The following is an 18,009-nucleotide window of genomic DNA, read 5'->3' as shown; positions in this document are numbered from 1 at the left end:
CGTGTTCGGAAAAAAAAATCTACACTGTTTTTCATATACTAGAGTTGAGAATATTCGTTTAAACAATTGTCTTACAAAATAAATCAAACCAAAATACATAAATTATTGATACACTAAAATTTCACTTTATAGCCGAAAAGTTTCTTTAAATTTATTTTTGATTCGAAACATACTGTCTTCATGATTAATGTGACATTTATAAACAAAAGCTATACGCTTCGTCTAGACAGATTGGTATATTTTTTCTGTATTGAATTCCGCCTCATACATTTATTCACTTTAACCATAACTGCACTTTTTTAAAAGAAATAAATTCTAAGACATTTTTGCACATTTTTAAAAGAAATGACTTCTAAGAAATTTTTGCACTTTTTTAAAAGAAATGACTTTTAAGAAATTTTTGCACTTTTTAAAAAGAAATGACTTCTAAGAAATTTTTGAATAGTTCGGACAATATTTTAAAACAAGAAAACTTTTCAAAATAAAAATATTTATCAAACTTTTAAGAGCCAAATTTGTCGCCAGATTTTTATTTTTGAAATCAACTTAATAATATGGAATCTTATTTTTTTAAAAAAAAGTAGGACAATACTAAGTTGACAAAGTAAAAACATAACAAAAAGTCTGTAGTATCTTTTATATATGGCAACTTATCAACATTCTTTTTCTGTTTTTTTTTTATTTTTTATTTTCTGCTGACAATGCAAGCAAGGGAAAAACACACAAAATATAAATAGATTTCTACGTGGTGCAGTATTTTATGGTCTTTGTTTGTGCGAATACTGACAATTTGGAAAAATATCTTCTTTCCTGAAAAAAGATAAAAATAAAAACTGTAAATCATAGATATGAAAATACACTAATATAAATTTAAATAAAATATGTGTTACATTATAATAAATGAAATTTTAGTGGATTATTTCTCTAAATACCAAAACATTTTCTATAGCCAATGTTTAATTTTTTTTATTTCTTGAATATGCTCTGATTTCATTTTTAAAAGATTTTGCATATATAAAATTCATAAAATTATGAGCCGACGTCCTTGCATAGGGGTAGCGCATTTTCCCCGTGATCTGGGCGTCCCGGGTTCGAATCTCGGTTTGGGCATGGTTGTTCTTCATCTGTGTTTTATCTGTGAGGTGTGTGAATGTGCTCCCCGTGTAAAAAGGGGTTGTGCAAGCGAATGTGTGAGTTTCATCTTCATATGAGCTAGAATTCAGACTTCTGCCCTCGGGTGCTCAGGGGTCTTTACCCTCAGAAGCTACTGCACCCCTTTTCCGTGGTAACGCGGACACGATATCATCATCATAAAATTATTAGTATTATTCATATTATTATTCCGTATTCAATTCATCATATTTTTTCCTTAACATACTGGCATATATTTTACATACTTTCTAACATATTACAAACATTTATAGATAAATAATGCATTAAAAAGGTCTCAATAGAGCTCTTTCTTTATACAGTATGATTACTAGAAAGTTCACAGATAGGTATGAACATTTTCTTCCTTTTTTTCCGTGAACACACTTCACATGTTTTGCTTTGCTTTTAACCCTTTAAAGGGCCATTTTTTTCTATTCATATTATGTTAAAATATTTTCAGGCTTGAAATTAGAATAAGAAAAGGGATTCGTTTAGCTTGTTAGATAAATTTAATTTGATTAATTAATTAATTTGGTTAATTAATAATTAAGTAACAAATCAAGACGCATCATTTTGTGTGAGATAAAGAACTGAAGCATCTAAGTTTCTGTCTTTCTAAAAAAATGCGTCAGAACTTATGCCAACCTACATAATTTCATACAAAGATTGATAAATTTAGTGGGAAGCATACTTCTCACGGCCCGAAAAAGAGTTAAGTCAGCAACAGAAATCATATAAAAAGCAAAAGTAAATGAATTCTAAAAATTTTAATATTTAATATTCAGTAGATTTGCTGAGTTCCCTAGAAGCTTTCTGAAAAAAATATGAATTGATATTTGAATTTAAATAAAATGATTCTCGCAATTTTTTGTTTGATTAAAAATAAAATTCATGAAAGTATACTTATAAATTTTGATGAATACAGCTTCTCATAGATAAAATAAATGTTAAAGATAATAAGAAAATGTATCAATATATGAAAGAAAATAATCAAATATATAAGAAAACGCATCAAAATGTATCAATGATAAAAAAAATTTCATTTATTTCTAAAGAAAACTTTCTATGCTTCTGAATATTTTTTAAAATACTTTGTATCATTTTCTTAATGAACAGTTTATTTAATTGAAAATGCAGTTACATTTTTTAAATACAAAAATATAAAATTAAAATATTTAATATTTATACTGATATAATTGATTTCCTCTTCATATGTTTATTTTAAACATTATTTCCCCAATACTCCAAAACAAATACCAATTGATATATGACATTCTTTTAATCATAAGTCCGCTCTCTATAGTACTCAGAATAGGGTACTTTACTAAGCGTTACATCGAATTTACTCCATAAAATACAGTCGAATCTCTTATGCCATATTTAAAAGCTGAACTGGAAATAAATCAGGAAAAGCAAAAGAATAAAGCACCGCTTCTGAACTGATCGACAAGCCCGCATCTGCCTCTACTGCAGGGAACTTAACAAAATTCAAAAAACGTTCCATCCTCTTCACTTTAAAGTAGAGCTGAACTCAAATAAAAAAAAGAACGAAAACAAACATGAACATCCGATTTAATGAATAATTTTTTTCGCTGGCAGAAAGCTTTTCTGCCTTGGTATGTCAGCGAGAAAAAAAATACTACAGAATGCTACGAAATGGTGAAAAACTTAAATGTTGAAAATAATACAAATAAAATTCAACTTTGGAGCTGATATATCTTCAGTGAACTTTTTTTTTTACTGTCAAAGCATTCGTTTGAGAACAAACTACTAAGACCGTTGCCAAATATTGATCTATAAAATACGAAGAACCTTCTTAAAGCAATTCTGATATCAGAACCGTAAAAATGTTGGAGAAAGACCGTCTTAAGAAGTCCTGTTATTTATTTTTGACGATGAAATCGTTTGCTTCGGATATTCAAAAGTCTTCGAAATTGCAAACTTTAAAGAAAGTTCCTGAAAACTAGAAACGATCGGCGTTTACTTTCACACATTTTTATGGTATTCGTTAGACTTAGCGTAAAATTTCTCATTAAAAATGTTATATTTGTTTAATGTAACTTGAGAATCGAAAGTGATTATCACTGTGAAAACAGAAATAGTCATCATGATGTTATATTTCAAAACATTTTGCATTTTTAAGGGATTCATGTTCGCCGCATTCAAAAAGTTTTGTAGTTACATAAAATATATAAGGATTGAAGTTTTTTTTTCTTTTTAAAACATTCTTAAACTAAGCTACTTGTAGTCTTAAAAAATTTAATTATTATCTTTTAAATTGCGAAATTTTGGTGGCACATTTTGACGATTGGTTATTTGCGACGCATTTTGGCCAAGTGATCCATTTGGGAGGAATCGAAAATTACACACTATATAAACAAAATGACTTGAAAAGTAGGATTTTCTTTGTTCTTTTATGAATCTAAAGAAAATTTCGATCTAATTATTCCATTTTAAATACATATTAAAAATTTATGCACTTCTAATGAGCATTTTTGAAATATTTGTATATGCAAATCATTAGAAAAGGGAGTGGAATCTAACAGAAGATACTGTTTAAATTCTAATAGCTGATAGAAAACATCTGTGAAAATTGCCCATGACTGCTGATCAGAGCATGTAATAACTGTAGATTCTATGAAAGTAGTAGATAGATTGCATTATGCCAGCAGATAGAACTGTATAGATAGAGATCTGATGATAACCAATACAGTGAGTTGCGGTAAATGATAAAAACTATACATGAAAATTTATCATGCTATTTTGATAAGCTTCATAGACAAATTTGCAGAGACAGTTGTGGGTTATGAGACTGGAAATCACATGTCTTTACCTAGTTGATTAATATTTTAATCAAAAATATAAGATAGACAGACACTCACTCAGAAGAGACAAATCGAGAAATCATACACTCTCAGATAGCACTGACATCTCTAATTTGAGAAACATGTAAGTGTTACTAAGTTTAATATTACCATTTAACAAAGGAAGTATTAGGTTTAATTCTTACTTTGTACTTATGTAACATTGTCAAGTTTCAGTGAAACATTATTTAATCAAATCGAACAGGGCTTATTACTGTAATTGCCATTGTTTATAGTCAAAATCTGAATTATATTCAAATTTGTTATCTCAGTATTATTGAAGATTTTAAAATATTTTCCAAATTATACTGTTACGAAATTTCCGGGTTCGTTTGGATAGTGGAAGTTATATGGTGTGGAGAACGCTCAAAGCAAGTGGCAGTAGAAAAAAAACAACGACATTTATTTACACGAAGACACACAGGACAGCACAAAGACGATAACTATATACAGCATAGAGAAGACAATTATCTTCAGCCAAAACGTGCACACAACAAGACTCTAATGCAGACAGTAGCGCACAGCTTAGTTCAGCACTAACTTGACTCCGTCGCTAATCTCTGGAAGACTCGTTCTTTACCGTCGATTCCGACTACTCTCGGCAGCTGCAGACTGCCTCCTTTTATAGGTCTTAGGAGGCGGGGCTAGGAGCCTCTCAACCAAGCAGGAACTTTCGAGGCGTATCTCTGTTCCCAATGGACGGATCGGGAAAATTCTCGATGTTTCGGGTATAATCTATTTTGGCGCCAAAGTTGCCAAATTCGTCGCCAAATGGTCACCAAGTTTGTCGCTAAGCTCTGGGACCTCCGGCGCGACACCCGGTCTCCGTCCAATACAGATGACTGTAAAACAGTCTTTCTGATGATGGAACCAACTATGCTGGGAAGCAGCATCACAGATTAATAAAAATACTATATAGTATTGTAGCCTATTAACTATCTCATTGTAAGGGAAAACAGCAGAAGCAGGTATCTTCTGGGTGATATTTGAGTGGAAATATAGAGAAAAGATACTCAGCATAAATGTCATCTGAAAATTATTCACATATTTCTTAATCTTCATGTAGATATTAATTTGACAGAATCAGAAAAATAAACAAAAATCAAGAGTGCTGTTTACAAATACAATTTCCTACATCAGAAAATACGTTGAAGAACCCATAATCATTACTTACAATGATTATGAATTCTTCAACATATGCATTATATTAGAAGTAAAGTACCTTGTCCATGACATGATTAATTTTCCCAATATTCATGCCCATCATAACAATTTTTTAATTCTTTAATCATCTGCTGTGATATATTTTGTCGAGACACAATGCGCTGTAAAATTCGTTTTTCCATTAATATTTATAAGCCTTCATTTAGGAGATAATATATATGCTAAACTTCTCGTTCTTCCCGCGTTACTATATTTACTTAAAAAGCACACTAGATCCGCTCAAATTAAAAATGGTTTGTGATTCAAAAGATTGGCCGATTAATTAACCTGCGGCTGCTTGTCGTCTCGGAAATTTGCAGTGCTTCAAAAAACATTTTTAAAAACATTATGTTTCTTTACTTATATATAACCCAAATTTTTTAAATTTCAAAACTAGATATGAACTTTGGTGTTACCAAATATTGCTATATCTAATACGTTTCTTAAACGTTTTATTTTTTGGGGGGAAGATGATGTAAATCATTTATACAGTCAACAGTCCATACATCATCTCAAATACGTTGCAAACAAAAGGCTTTTTTTTTACATTACAGTCATGTGACCAACCATGTTTAGAAAAAAATGGCTGTGAAATTTTCCCTGGAATTTTCTACTTAATGGCCTTTGAATAATATTCAAATCTTACTACTGTATATTTAATATTCAACAATTTTTGAAGATGTGCAAAACATTTAATAATTAATTATATTTGATCACTCTTTGTAAAATCTTTCATCTGTGTAACATCTTAGAAAATTATATACTAAAAATATGTACATCTTATAGAAGTATTACGCTACTAAAAGAAAATGAATATCCAATAATCCTGATATCTTCTTGCTAAGGTAACAAGAAGGGAAACAAAAAGTCATAAACAGCCAATGAGAGAAAGTGGGAAGAAAACCAAGGGGAAGTGGTCGCCTCAAATTTCACTCATGCTCTTTAATAAAGAATAAATAATAGAACTATATGAATTTTATTCATATAGCTCTCTACCAAATTTGATATAGTTAAATCATTATGGTTTTTTTAGTTATAGAATTTACGTGTTTCTAAAAGTACGACAGACGGTCAATCAATTGTTGGATGCTAAATCTATGTCCTGAATTTTATCTATACAGATCTCTTTGTTTTGTAGTTATCGTGTTAAATTATATTCTAACAGTTGGACAGACAGACTTCCTCTGATTGAATTTTGATCATAATTTGATAGAAATCTACGAATTTGGTGTAAAGATCATATACCAAATTTCATCACTGTACCTTAAAGTCTTTTAGAATCTTTGAACCTTTAAACCCTTCACAGAGACAGGCGTAGTGCCAGAAATGCGTTTTTCGAACTCAGAATGGTCTAAAACATGTAGATATGTCAAAATTTTGAGTTCGAATTTTTTAACGATAACCATACTTTCTCTATATCGCGTATACGAGGAACTAAAAACTTGCATTTTTCACGCTCAAACAGCTCGACATAATTTTCCTTCAAATATATCTCAACATTCTAAACTACCACCTCCATCAGCTGTAGCATTTTACTACATATTCAAATCCCAATATAATTTTCTTGACAGCTCGAATCTCATCGTCACAAACGTGAAAACTTCTAAAAGACTCTACCTTCGAGCCCTGACCCTAAAACCCGTCAGTAAAGAAGAAATTTACCCAAGTACGCAGGAAAGAGACCTCCTCTTCACAAATCGACTCATTAAATTCCAGGATTCAAGAGACTTCGGCGCTCAAGCAGCTAAATATAAACATCGCAGGGACCCTAAGATCTAAAAGGAAAAGTACTTCTCTCAAATTTTACGACTCTGGCGATGTACGTGAATCTGGATAAACCCTCTTTTGCGAACATTCGACTCGGAAGTTGGAATAAAGTTGTCTGGAATTTTATAACAGTCATACCAGGTGACGTAACGGGATGCTTTGCTTCGGTGAGTGGGTGAAATATTTTCGAATATGAATGAAACAAGTTGATAAAAATCTGAATAATTGTAAATATGAGTAATGTTGTTTGAAGAAAGAAATCATATTCTTTTAATATTTTTGCGAGATTTTTTTTTATTTAAAAATTTGAAAGATAAAAGGCATAATCAACCTTTTCTTTACCGATTTGAAATATAAAAGGCTTAATCGACCTCTTCTTTATCAATTTGAAAGATAAAAGGCTAAATCGGCCTTTTTTTGTCAATTTGACAGATAAAAGGCTTAAACGACCTTTTCTTTATCAATTTGAAAGATAAAAGGCTTAATTGACCTTTTCTTTACCAATTTGAAAGATAAAAGGCTTATTCGACCTTTTCTTTACCAATTTGAAAGATAAAAGGCTTATTCGACCTTTTCTTTATCAATTTGAAAGATAAAAGGCTTAATCAACATTTTCTTCAAGGCGGATAAAGAAGCGATAACAAAAGTTCTCTTACCCTTTATTCGGACTGATGATACACTAGGTAAACCGTGTGTGTGTGTGAGAGAGAGAGAGAGAAAACATGTTTTAAAAGTTACAGGGCCGAATAGAAGAAATTTTTGAAACTTTAAACTTTGATTTATTTCACCAAGAGCGGCATACTTTGCGTACAAAGAATAAGTCGTAAGAAATACGTCAGTCTACATCATGACACGAGAGCAGACGAGACAGAAATTTTTCCCTTTGACCATTTTACTATGAGATTTTGATAGAGATTTCTTTGACACGTGTAGTTTTAGAAAAGGGAAAATTAGGTATCTTTAAAAGAATATTGTAAGCATTAGGGTGTTTTATCCCTTTACTAGGAGTGTGAGAAATACTGAGACCAGCAGTTTTACAGAGCACGTGTAGAATTAATTATATAAAAAGCGGGAATTGGATCAATAAAAAAGAGAGCATTTTAAAATGAAGTTAATATGGGCTAAATTAAGATAAAAATTAGAAAACTAATTAGGATTTAAATTAGATTAAGAGATGTCATTACACACACACACACATATATATATATATATATATATATATATATATATATATATATATATATATATATATAAAGTTCATACAAGAAGTAAGTTTAGTAGAATAACTTTGCTACTAAAAATGATATTCTAAAATCAAGATCGTAATTATAACCTCAGATCGCTGATCATTTTATATATTTTCAAAACAATTATTTTATAATCATATGAATTAAAATTTTCATTTTAACTTCTAAGGTGTTTCCCACGCTGCTAAATTTACAAAGTCCTAAAATAAATGCTATTTCAGCTATATTCAGAGAAAATTACCTTTCGATGCTATGTAAATTCGAAGACATTTCTAAGCTCCCTTTCTCCTGCTTTCACCTTTTCTCTGCTTTCCTATTCGGAGAGAGAGAGAATATGCCAGTCCCTATTCGTGGTAGTGTGAAAATTTGAAGAGGGGGGGGGTGCCAGCTCAGGTATCGTCGTCATCTGACCTTGGTTCAGAATTACGAGGTTCTTAACCAAAATAGTCCTTGTATTGCTTTAAAACGGGGTGTTAATATAACTAAACTAAATCCTAGTCGTGATTTTAACAAAGAATTTTTTAAAAGCATATTTTAATAAAAATTTCAGCTGAAACATCTTAAGAATAAAATTTATTTAAAGAACTCTTCGCCAGATTTCTTTTGCCAGAAAAAATGCAATGCGTGTTTGATTTGAAGAAGTCGTGAAAATTCATTTATTCTTCATAACTTCAAAGAAATAATACAGTATTTAAGTTTGGTCGAAACTTTTGTATGCAAGCTATGGCGAAATGCAAATATCGTACCGAATAAGAAGGCGGAAAGCAGGAAAGAGACAGCGTGAGAACGGATTTGGAACTTATATAGTCTCTAAAAGGAATTTGTCGACTCAATATTTTAATTCCGTGGGAAAATCAACTGCTCGCTCAACTCAGAAGTTAAAACAATAGGCAGAGTTCGAGAGATTATAAAATTACTTTTAGATCAAATATATATACATATATATATATAGATAGAGAGAGAGAGAGAGAATTCAACGATCCAAAACATTGTTTCTATTACATCAGTTTCCGACACAGATCGAAGGACAGAAAAAAAATCTATGGATATGGTTAGAATGGAAATAAATTATAATAAGAAATGAAGCTCTATACATTTGTTAATTTTTACATGGCTATATTTTTTAATTTTGAAGGAGAATAACAGCATAAATGCATTCATCTGAAGATTTAATTCCTGTAAAGTAATTTCAAAAAAGTTTTCTCATGGGAAACAATCCAAAAAGTTAACGTGATTGAGCTAATGAATCAGACTTGAATCATTTTCTAACAATTATTTTAAATTAAATGCTTCAAAAGGGATCGTGAAAAGAAACAAGATTCAAGAGCACAGCTTTTTCAAATACATATTTTTGGAGAGAGAACTGCCTATTTCATTAATAATCGTTTTCACTGATTCAGTTATAGCATACATTAACACGAAAATCTCTTTTCTCTATTACTTTAAAGCAGAATTTTTTAATCGATAGATGTAGTTTATTTCAATTATATCAACATTTAATTTAGAAATAACATTACGACCCTTTGGGGACGGAGTTTGCAATTTTGAACCAATGATAAATGAAGCGGACGACACCTGAGCTGGCAGCCTTCTCCTTCCACACCATACCAGTGGAAGGACATTTAATCTGGACATATTTAGCATTCACAGAACTCACTTATACAACAGTTTTCTGTGAAATCGAGTTTCAAGCCTGGAACCCTCAGGTGTCAGAACCGAATCTTTCAATCAGATCAATGCAGCCCTTCAACGAATAAAAGTACACATGGACGACAGCTGAGTTGGCAGTCTTCCCCTCCCACGCCCCAACAGTGGAAGGACATTTAATCCTGACAGATGTAGCATGCACATAACTCATTTATACTTCAGATTTATGTTGAATGGACTTTCCAGCTTGGAATCTTAGGTGTCAGAGTCGAATCTTTACCATTATGCCAATGCAACCCTTCAATGAATAAAAGTACACAAGAGGAAAAAAATTTAAGAATATTTAGCATGAAGGAAAAGATCATGCCTTCGATTATTAGTATGACAAACATAGAAATACGTACTTCTCATGTTCTATGGCAATGTTCACTTTGTTTCGCCGCCATTTTTTGTCCTATTTTTCCTGCTTTTGATTCCATCGCCTGCAGAAGTTGCAAGTTCAAACTGAGGTCCACCTGCGACTGCGCAGAAGTGTAGGTTTCCCGTCTCATATTGCAACTAAGTACCATATGGCCGTTCTGTTCGAACTGGAAACAGTCTTGTCCTGCAGAAGAAAAGTCGATTAGATTGCTTCCTATCAATGATATTAAAACATATTAATAAAATACATTAAAAATACAGAAGACTTGCAATGGTTTAAAGATATCATTTAAAAACATATAAATCGGCCTAAATAAAAATGGATTGTTCTTCAAGGAAGATTGTATTCACTAAGAATTTTATTCTAAAAGTTTCCAAACTAATTATTATAATTCGTGAGTAACAACTTTTGCAATAAAATTATATATATAGATATGTATAATAAATATAAGTAAACATATTTTAGTAGTTACCTGGCCGAACAGAAAAGACACTTTTGAATTTTTAAACTCAATTTATTCCATCCCGGGAGGCATAATATGTTCAAGAAAGTGTGTTTAGAAATACGTCAGTCTACAGCGCGACACAAGAGCAAAAGAAACCGAAATTTTTTCCTCAGTGATTTTATACTATGAAATTCTGATAGGGATTTTCTTTGGCACGTGTCGATTTAGGAAAGGGAAATCTAGGTATCTTTAAAAGAATTTGCTAAGCATTAAGGATTTTTATCCCGTCACTCAGAGCATGGAAACTTGCTGATTACAACAAATTTACAGAGCTCATGTACGATTAATTAAATAAAAATGTTGGAATTGAATCAGGAAATAAGAGACCATTTTATAGTGAAGTTAATATGGACAATATTAAGATAAAATCATGATAATATAAAAAGTCATGAATTCAACTTGAAAAGGCGATAATGTTTTCTAATTAAAAGCCTTCAAACATCATTTTGATGACAAGAAATCCTTGTACATGTAGTGTTTCCCGAATAACCGAATTTTTACGTTAACCCTTCTTTGCATGGTGATGGAAATCTCCATCATAACATTTAGTGAGCAAAAATTATACTCAAAACAGGTGTGCTATAAATTGGTTGTTGCCGGCAACTTTTTTCACGACTATTGCGTAATATGAAACATAGCTGTCAAAAAAATCAAATGCCGCAATCATTATAGCGGGTTTGAATTTGTCATTCCGCTGTTTATTGTGGTTGGAAGAAACGTGCGATTTCTTGAATATTTTTTATAACTAATCTGTGATTTTTTGCTAATAAAAGCAATAATGACTGGCGAAATTTAAAAGAGAGGGTATTGAAGATTTTGTACTCAGCTTAACATGCAAATTTGCATAACGATGGATATTTCCATCATACTTTTTTTTAATTATTTTATATTTTATATTTATACTAAGATTTTTTGAAACATTTTTCCTTTAAGCTAGAGCATGAATTATATCAACCTGGTTTATTTCACTAAAAAAAGAAAAAATCATGCAACGAAGGGTTAAATTTAATAACTGGATTATATTTATGGTAATATTTCTACGAAGATAAATCAGAAATAACGTATTCTATTCCACCTATTATTTATAAAATGCATTGAAAATCCTATTTCAATAAATGCTTTGTTTCAAAATAGCAGAATGACGCAAACTTCCTAACTTGTTCGGAATGCTCTTTTAACCTACGCATAATTCCGTAAAGAGATAACTATTCAATAATCAGTTGATAATCCGATTAACTTTAATAATCCGTAGCCAATAATAACTTACCAAGTTTTAATGGAGCTGTTTAATGTATTCTATGAATAGAATATACATAAAGATATATTTTAGAATTGACAAATAAATGCTAATGCATTCTGTCACATCATTTACTTAGAGTATCTCTTAAAAGATATTTAATTTTCCTAATTTATGAATGTTTTACCTGTATGAATGTTTTATTGCGAACGTTGTAAGTGAAAATGAATTCAATTTTTTTTTCTCGTAAACTTCTATAATATGATGCGTTTTAGGTTTAACGTTGAATGAGAACACATTTTGGACCTATTTCTTGCTCCCAGTAAGATACAAAATTTGGTACTTATCTAGTATCTTGATGTCATATTTATGCTATTAATATCGTTTATTTTGGAGGTTGGGTTTTTGAATTCTGGAGTTTATTGAGATTCAGAAAGAAACACATTTTTTGAGATTATGTTTGTTTCTGTAAATATGAGATAACTCCGAACTGCTTTCAGCTAGTCTGATGAAATTTGATATGCAGTCTTTTCACTAAGTTCCAGACTGAACAAAATCCGTTTATAGGAAATCCGAGTGAAATTGAACTCGCAACTATAAAGCGCAAATAGCTAAATAGATAAAACAAAATTAATCTATAAAGTGGAAATCTGTATCAAATTTCGAACCAAATTTGTTTGTGGGATCCCCATTTATTGGGCTGTACATTCACGTGTTTGAAAATGTTATAGTTCAAAAATATAACGGCTAATTTAGTATGAGATCTTGTAAATAAAAATTGTAATTATATGTCAAAATTTTATTTCAATTAGCAGAGAAAAAGTCATCAAAAATGCATACTTGTGGCTTTTACTATCTTGATCCACAATGAGAGAAAAGGGGGGGGGGGACTCTTCTATTAGAGGATATGCAAAAACGTTCAGTAGAGACCAGTACGCTAGTTAGTAATCACTTTCGCCCATACACAAACAGTAAAAAGATGGACAGTCAACGTATAGACGAATTTGTTAGAAAATTTATTACATTGCCATCATTTTATAACAATAACATACTATCTCAAACTTCACCCCTTAAACTCAATTGTTTTTGAATTATCGCTTTCATATTGTTACGAACCTGTGATGCTGCTTCCCAGCATAGTGGGTTCCATAGAAGGTCCCAGAGCTTGGCGACAAACTTGGCGACCATTTGCCGACTTGGTGACGAATTTGGCGACTTTGGCGCCAAAATAGATTATACCCGAAACATCGAGAATTTTCCCGAGCCTTCCAGTAGGAACGGAGCTACGCCTCGAACGTCCCTGATTGGTTGAGAGGCTTCTAGCCCCGCCTCCTGAGACCTATAAAAGGAGCTGCAGCTGCCGAGAAGTGGACGGTGAATTGAGTCGCGAATCAGTGGAGTCGAAGAATAGTCGGAATCGACGCTAAAGAACTGGCCTTCCAGAGATTAGCGGAGTAGCGACGGAGTCAAGCTAGTGCTGAACTAAGCTGTGCGCTACTGTCTGCAGTTGTTGTATGCTGCCCGTCTCGGCTGAAGATAATCGTCTGTTGTGCTGTATATAGTTGTCGTCTTTGTGCTGTCCTGTGTGTCTTCGTGATAATAAACGTCGTTGTTTCATTTTCTACTGCCGCCTGCTGATTGAGCGTTCTCCACACCATATAACCCCCACTATCCAAACGAACCCGGAAATTTCGTAACAATATCTATGCGTGCGTAAAGACTTTAGTCTGACAGATTTCTTCCAAAAAGCAATACAAATCTGCAATTTTAGTCTAGAACATCATAATACTTACCAAGTTTCATTCGTCTTCAGCACCTTGTTAAAGACTTTACCACTTAATTTATCACCAGGTTCGTAGAGTTCACTGTGTATGAAACATTTCAATAAAATATTTTACGTTTAGCTTGGTGTTCGTGCGAATGTAGCTTAACGCCAAACTTGGCAATCTTAAAATTACGGCAACCCCTTTTCCCGCCCTACCGGTCGAGTCTTTCAGGTGTTCTTTAGACCGTTGACCCGCATCGGCTCCCCAGCCACCGCAGAAGCTGTGAACAACTTCATTTGTAAGGCTTAACAAGCCAACCGCAATCAGCCATGTATTATATGAACTACTCACCGCAAAAGGAGTGTATATAGTTGTAAATAAAGAAATTAAGTAAAAGTACAGTCCACTGCTCACTTCGAATCACCACTTGGTTTTAATAGCCCCATCAGGAGTTTTTAAATTTCAAATTTTGGCATCCATCTTGTATCATTTTAGGGCTTTTACGCTTGTTTATTCACTCTGCTATGCACCTGCCAATTCTCTGTTATCTTAGCTAAAAGTTGAGCTTTAATCTGGAACGGAAAATCAGTGAGCTCTAAATAATTTTAAAACTTGTTTCTTGAATCGAACAAATGCTCAAAAATTGTACAAGGATAATCAACATAAATCAGTTAGCATGGTTTGGTGTATACGCGCGTGCGCATGTGTGTGATATCAAAAATTTCATAGTTTTTGTAGAATCTTAGAGAAATTCTATTTAATAAAAAAATTAGTGCTTTAAAAATATGTTTTGTTACATGCATTATTATATACATTAAATTATGTTGCAGAAAAGAAATGCAATAGCTGTAAATAATACAGTTATTTTTTAAAAAAATTTATCATTGCTTGATTTTAAAACTAAATCTTATCTATAATTTCCACAAAACTAACAAAATTCTTTTTTTAAATTACATTTAAAAGATGCTCTAAAATGAAATCTGCTCAATATATGTTCAATACTTTAAACATTGACAATCAGCAATGGAAGAAAAATCTAGTATAAAATATATGCAGTAACAATGAAAACAATTCGAATTTTATTAAAGCAATGAAAAGTACTGTTGTAAAATATACCGAAATTTATTTTTCAAACTTATTAAAATTAGAGAAAAATTGAAGAAAATATTAACTTTTACCTCAATTTTTAATTTAAAATCTAATGGAATTTGTTAATTGCCTTTTTTCTGAATTAGTGCCATAATTTTTTTTTTAATTTTCAGATAACTAACATTAATTTTGTTTCATATTAGTTTCCGAAGCTAATGGAAATAAATAGCAAAATTTCAGTTAATTTTTAATTAGTTAAAAAAAATTAAAAAGATTCTATATATACAATTTTTAACTTCCAAGTAGATTTGCATCAGTTTCATAGTTTCGTATATAACGATTGGCCCTGAACCACCAACACACAAACACAGTATCATTTATTATTAGTGGGGAATTTGAAATAAAAATATTAATTAATTACTTTGAATATATCTTACTTTTAATTTATTCTTTCACATTCTTGGCTGAAACAAATCTAAACTCACCTTTGTATTTATAAATGGTTTTTAAAAAATCAACTTAAAAAAATGATAACATTAAATTTAAAAGAAAAGTTACAAAGCTTTTGATGCCAACAACATGAATATCATTTCAATCCCCTGGTTATAAAGATAAAGCCCAAAATTTTTTTCACTTTTTATAATATTCTTAAAAAGCAGCTTACGCAAATATGTTATAAAAAGAATGCGATTTGTATCAATTTTTAAAGGTCTTATGTGTATTTAAATATAATTTTATTTATCCTAAGTATTTTTTCATTAAATAAATTCATTTCGTTTGGAATGTAAAGAATTTCAAAAGAATAAATCGTCTCTTGACTGAGCAAATATTTTTTTCACGTTATTTTATTCATAACATTTTTTCTCTCAAAGAAAAAAAAAATGTTACAAAATAAAAACAACAACAAAAATCGTAAATTAACTTTACGTCCATTAGTGATTTATTCAACCGAAAATTCTAACGGACAGTTTGACTAATGCATAACATACCTAATGGGGAATTATTGTTCTCATGGTTTATTAACTTTCATATCAGGGTATTCATAAAGATATTGATACATTAGGGTGAAAATATTTACTTTGTTTCCTTCCTTTTTGGAGGGAAAAATGGAGAAAACAAAACAACACGCTCTGCGTCAAAAAATAAAATATTCAAACAATTTCGCTTACATTATTTAGTAAAAAACTTCTTGCAAAGAATAGTTTCAAAAGCACGCACGTTCTCTAGTGTTGTCGGTGGAATATTTATTTTTCACAATTCTTAAAGTGGCCTTACATGTTTTTTGAATTCCTTATAATACTTTAAGATAGGTCAGTAAAGGGAAAGTTTTATGTATTCAAAAGAAAAACAGAGTATAGTAATTTGCAGACGATTTTTGAATAAAATATTTGGTATTAAAGTTTTGTTAAATTATATGTACTTACATGCCATTATTCTAGAAAATATCTGTGAATATGAATGATTAAATCGTTTTCGGAATATTTTTGTAATTTAGAATGGTTTAAATGACTTTTAAATAATATTAAAACCTCCAAATAAACTCTCATTTTTCATACGATTTTAAATAAATTGTTCTATATAACTTCATTTATAATTTCCAAATCTATGCCTAATATTAAACAGGAATATTAGTGAATATAAATCATTAAAATTTTTCTCCGATTCTCTTCTTTGTTCTTCCTGTTCTCTTCTTCCCTGTTTGTTTAATTTTAAAGAAGGGATGAATTATTTTTATATAAAGTTTTTTTTGTCTTACTTAAAATTTTATTTAAATTTTAATGAGGGCTCTCCAGTTATGAATACAGTAAATGCATATATTTTTTTTTCTGCAAAACAAATTCTTCTTGATAAGATAAATGCAATTACTAAATTAATTCAATAGTTGTATTATTATAAATGTTCATTTTATTAATATTCAAGGCGAACCATGTCACAAATTTCAAAAGTTGGCATTCAGGTGAATTAATATATAATCAAGGAAATTGTTAATGACCTCAGAAACAGACTTGAATATTAATTTATGCAATAATTTTATATCTATGCATTAATTATTTAATTAATATTTCATACATTAATGTTTACACCTGGAAAATTATTTTCAAAACAGTTTTATCAAGACGTTTTTAAATTATAATTCCTACATATTCAAAACCTTGAAATTAAGTCCATAAATTTGTTTCGAATATATATTTAATAAGGGAATAGATAATTTCATCATCCCAGATACTAAAGTAGACCATTATGGACGGATGGAAAATGTGATACAAAACTGATATATAATATAAACAGTGTAAAAGAAAAGTATATAATAGGCCAAGGTAAATAAAATATGAAACATACTAGACATTAAAAAAATGAAGAAATTAAAAGGAAATGTATATCTGAAAGGAAAAAGAATGTAGTTTTTTCCATTCTAGAGAGATTGAATTAAATCTTTTTGCACATTAGTTTCGAACGTATTTTAAATCGTTTTTCCTCTTTTTTTCCCTTTATTCTGATTTACTTATATTTTTCACTATATGTTTCGTTTTTGTTATTATATTTTTTCAATTCCTACTATTAGTTCACAGTCTCCTTATATATATATATATATTTATATACCTTGTTCAAATTTTCAATCGTTAATAAAATACTTTTTATTCATCCACTCAAGTTCAAATACATTTTTTGAACTTGTAATGGATCACACTTGATGTTAACATAGTTTTTTTTTCAAATATTAATTAATTAATTAAATTTTTCCAATAATTTCTATTTGGTCGCCAAAGTCACCAAATCCGTCAGTATGTCGCCAAATGGTCGCCAAGTTTATCGTCACACTCTGAGATTACTGACGCGACATCCAATCATAAATAATACAAGATATATATAAATAATATATATATAGGCCGCGGTGGCCTGGTGGTAAGGTCTCGGTTTGTGAGCCGTAGGGTTTCAGGTTCGAGACCCAATTCCACCGAAGAACCATCGTGTAAGGGGGTCTGTTGCACGTTAAATCCGTCATGCCAAACGTCCTCCCGCTGGTGTGGAGAGGGGGATGCCAGCTCAGGTGTCGTCCTCGTCATCTGACAGCGGTTCAAAATGACGAGGTCCGTCCCAAAATAGCCCTAG

The 18,009-nt window shown here is 30.9% G+C and overlaps 1 protein-coding gene across 2 annotated transcripts in view; it reads right to left on the bottom strand.

Moving 5' to 3' along the window:
* Nucleotides 1-620: 620 nt before the first annotated feature.
* LOC129963593 (tetratricopeptide repeat protein 17-like) overlaps nt 621-18,009 on the bottom strand; it is a 57,064-nt gene continuing 39,675 nt past the window's right edge. The window contains exons 9-10 of one of the 2 annotated variants that reach the window (XM_056078064.1): nt 10,285-10,514; nt 621-810 (exon numbers count right to left, since the gene is read on the bottom strand). In XM_056078064.1, the coding sequence (XP_055934039.1) occupies nt 10,288-10,514 (227 nt within the window). In that variant the 3' untranslated portion in view covers nt 621-810; nt 10,285-10,287. The remainder of the gene's footprint in view (nt 811-10,284; nt 10,515-18,009) is intronic. The other variant, XM_056078072.1, reaches the window with a different exon arrangement.

This window comes from Argiope bruennichi, chromosome 1, assembly GCF_947563725.1.
Source record: "Argiope bruennichi chromosome 1, qqArgBrue1.1, whole genome shotgun sequence".
In the NCBI taxonomy this organism is placed as follows: domain Eukaryota; kingdom Metazoa; phylum Arthropoda; class Arachnida; order Araneae; family Araneidae; genus Argiope; species Argiope bruennichi.
The sequence above is the reverse complement of the archived record's forward strand: the minus strand, read 5'-3'. Positions and strand labels throughout refer to the sequence as shown.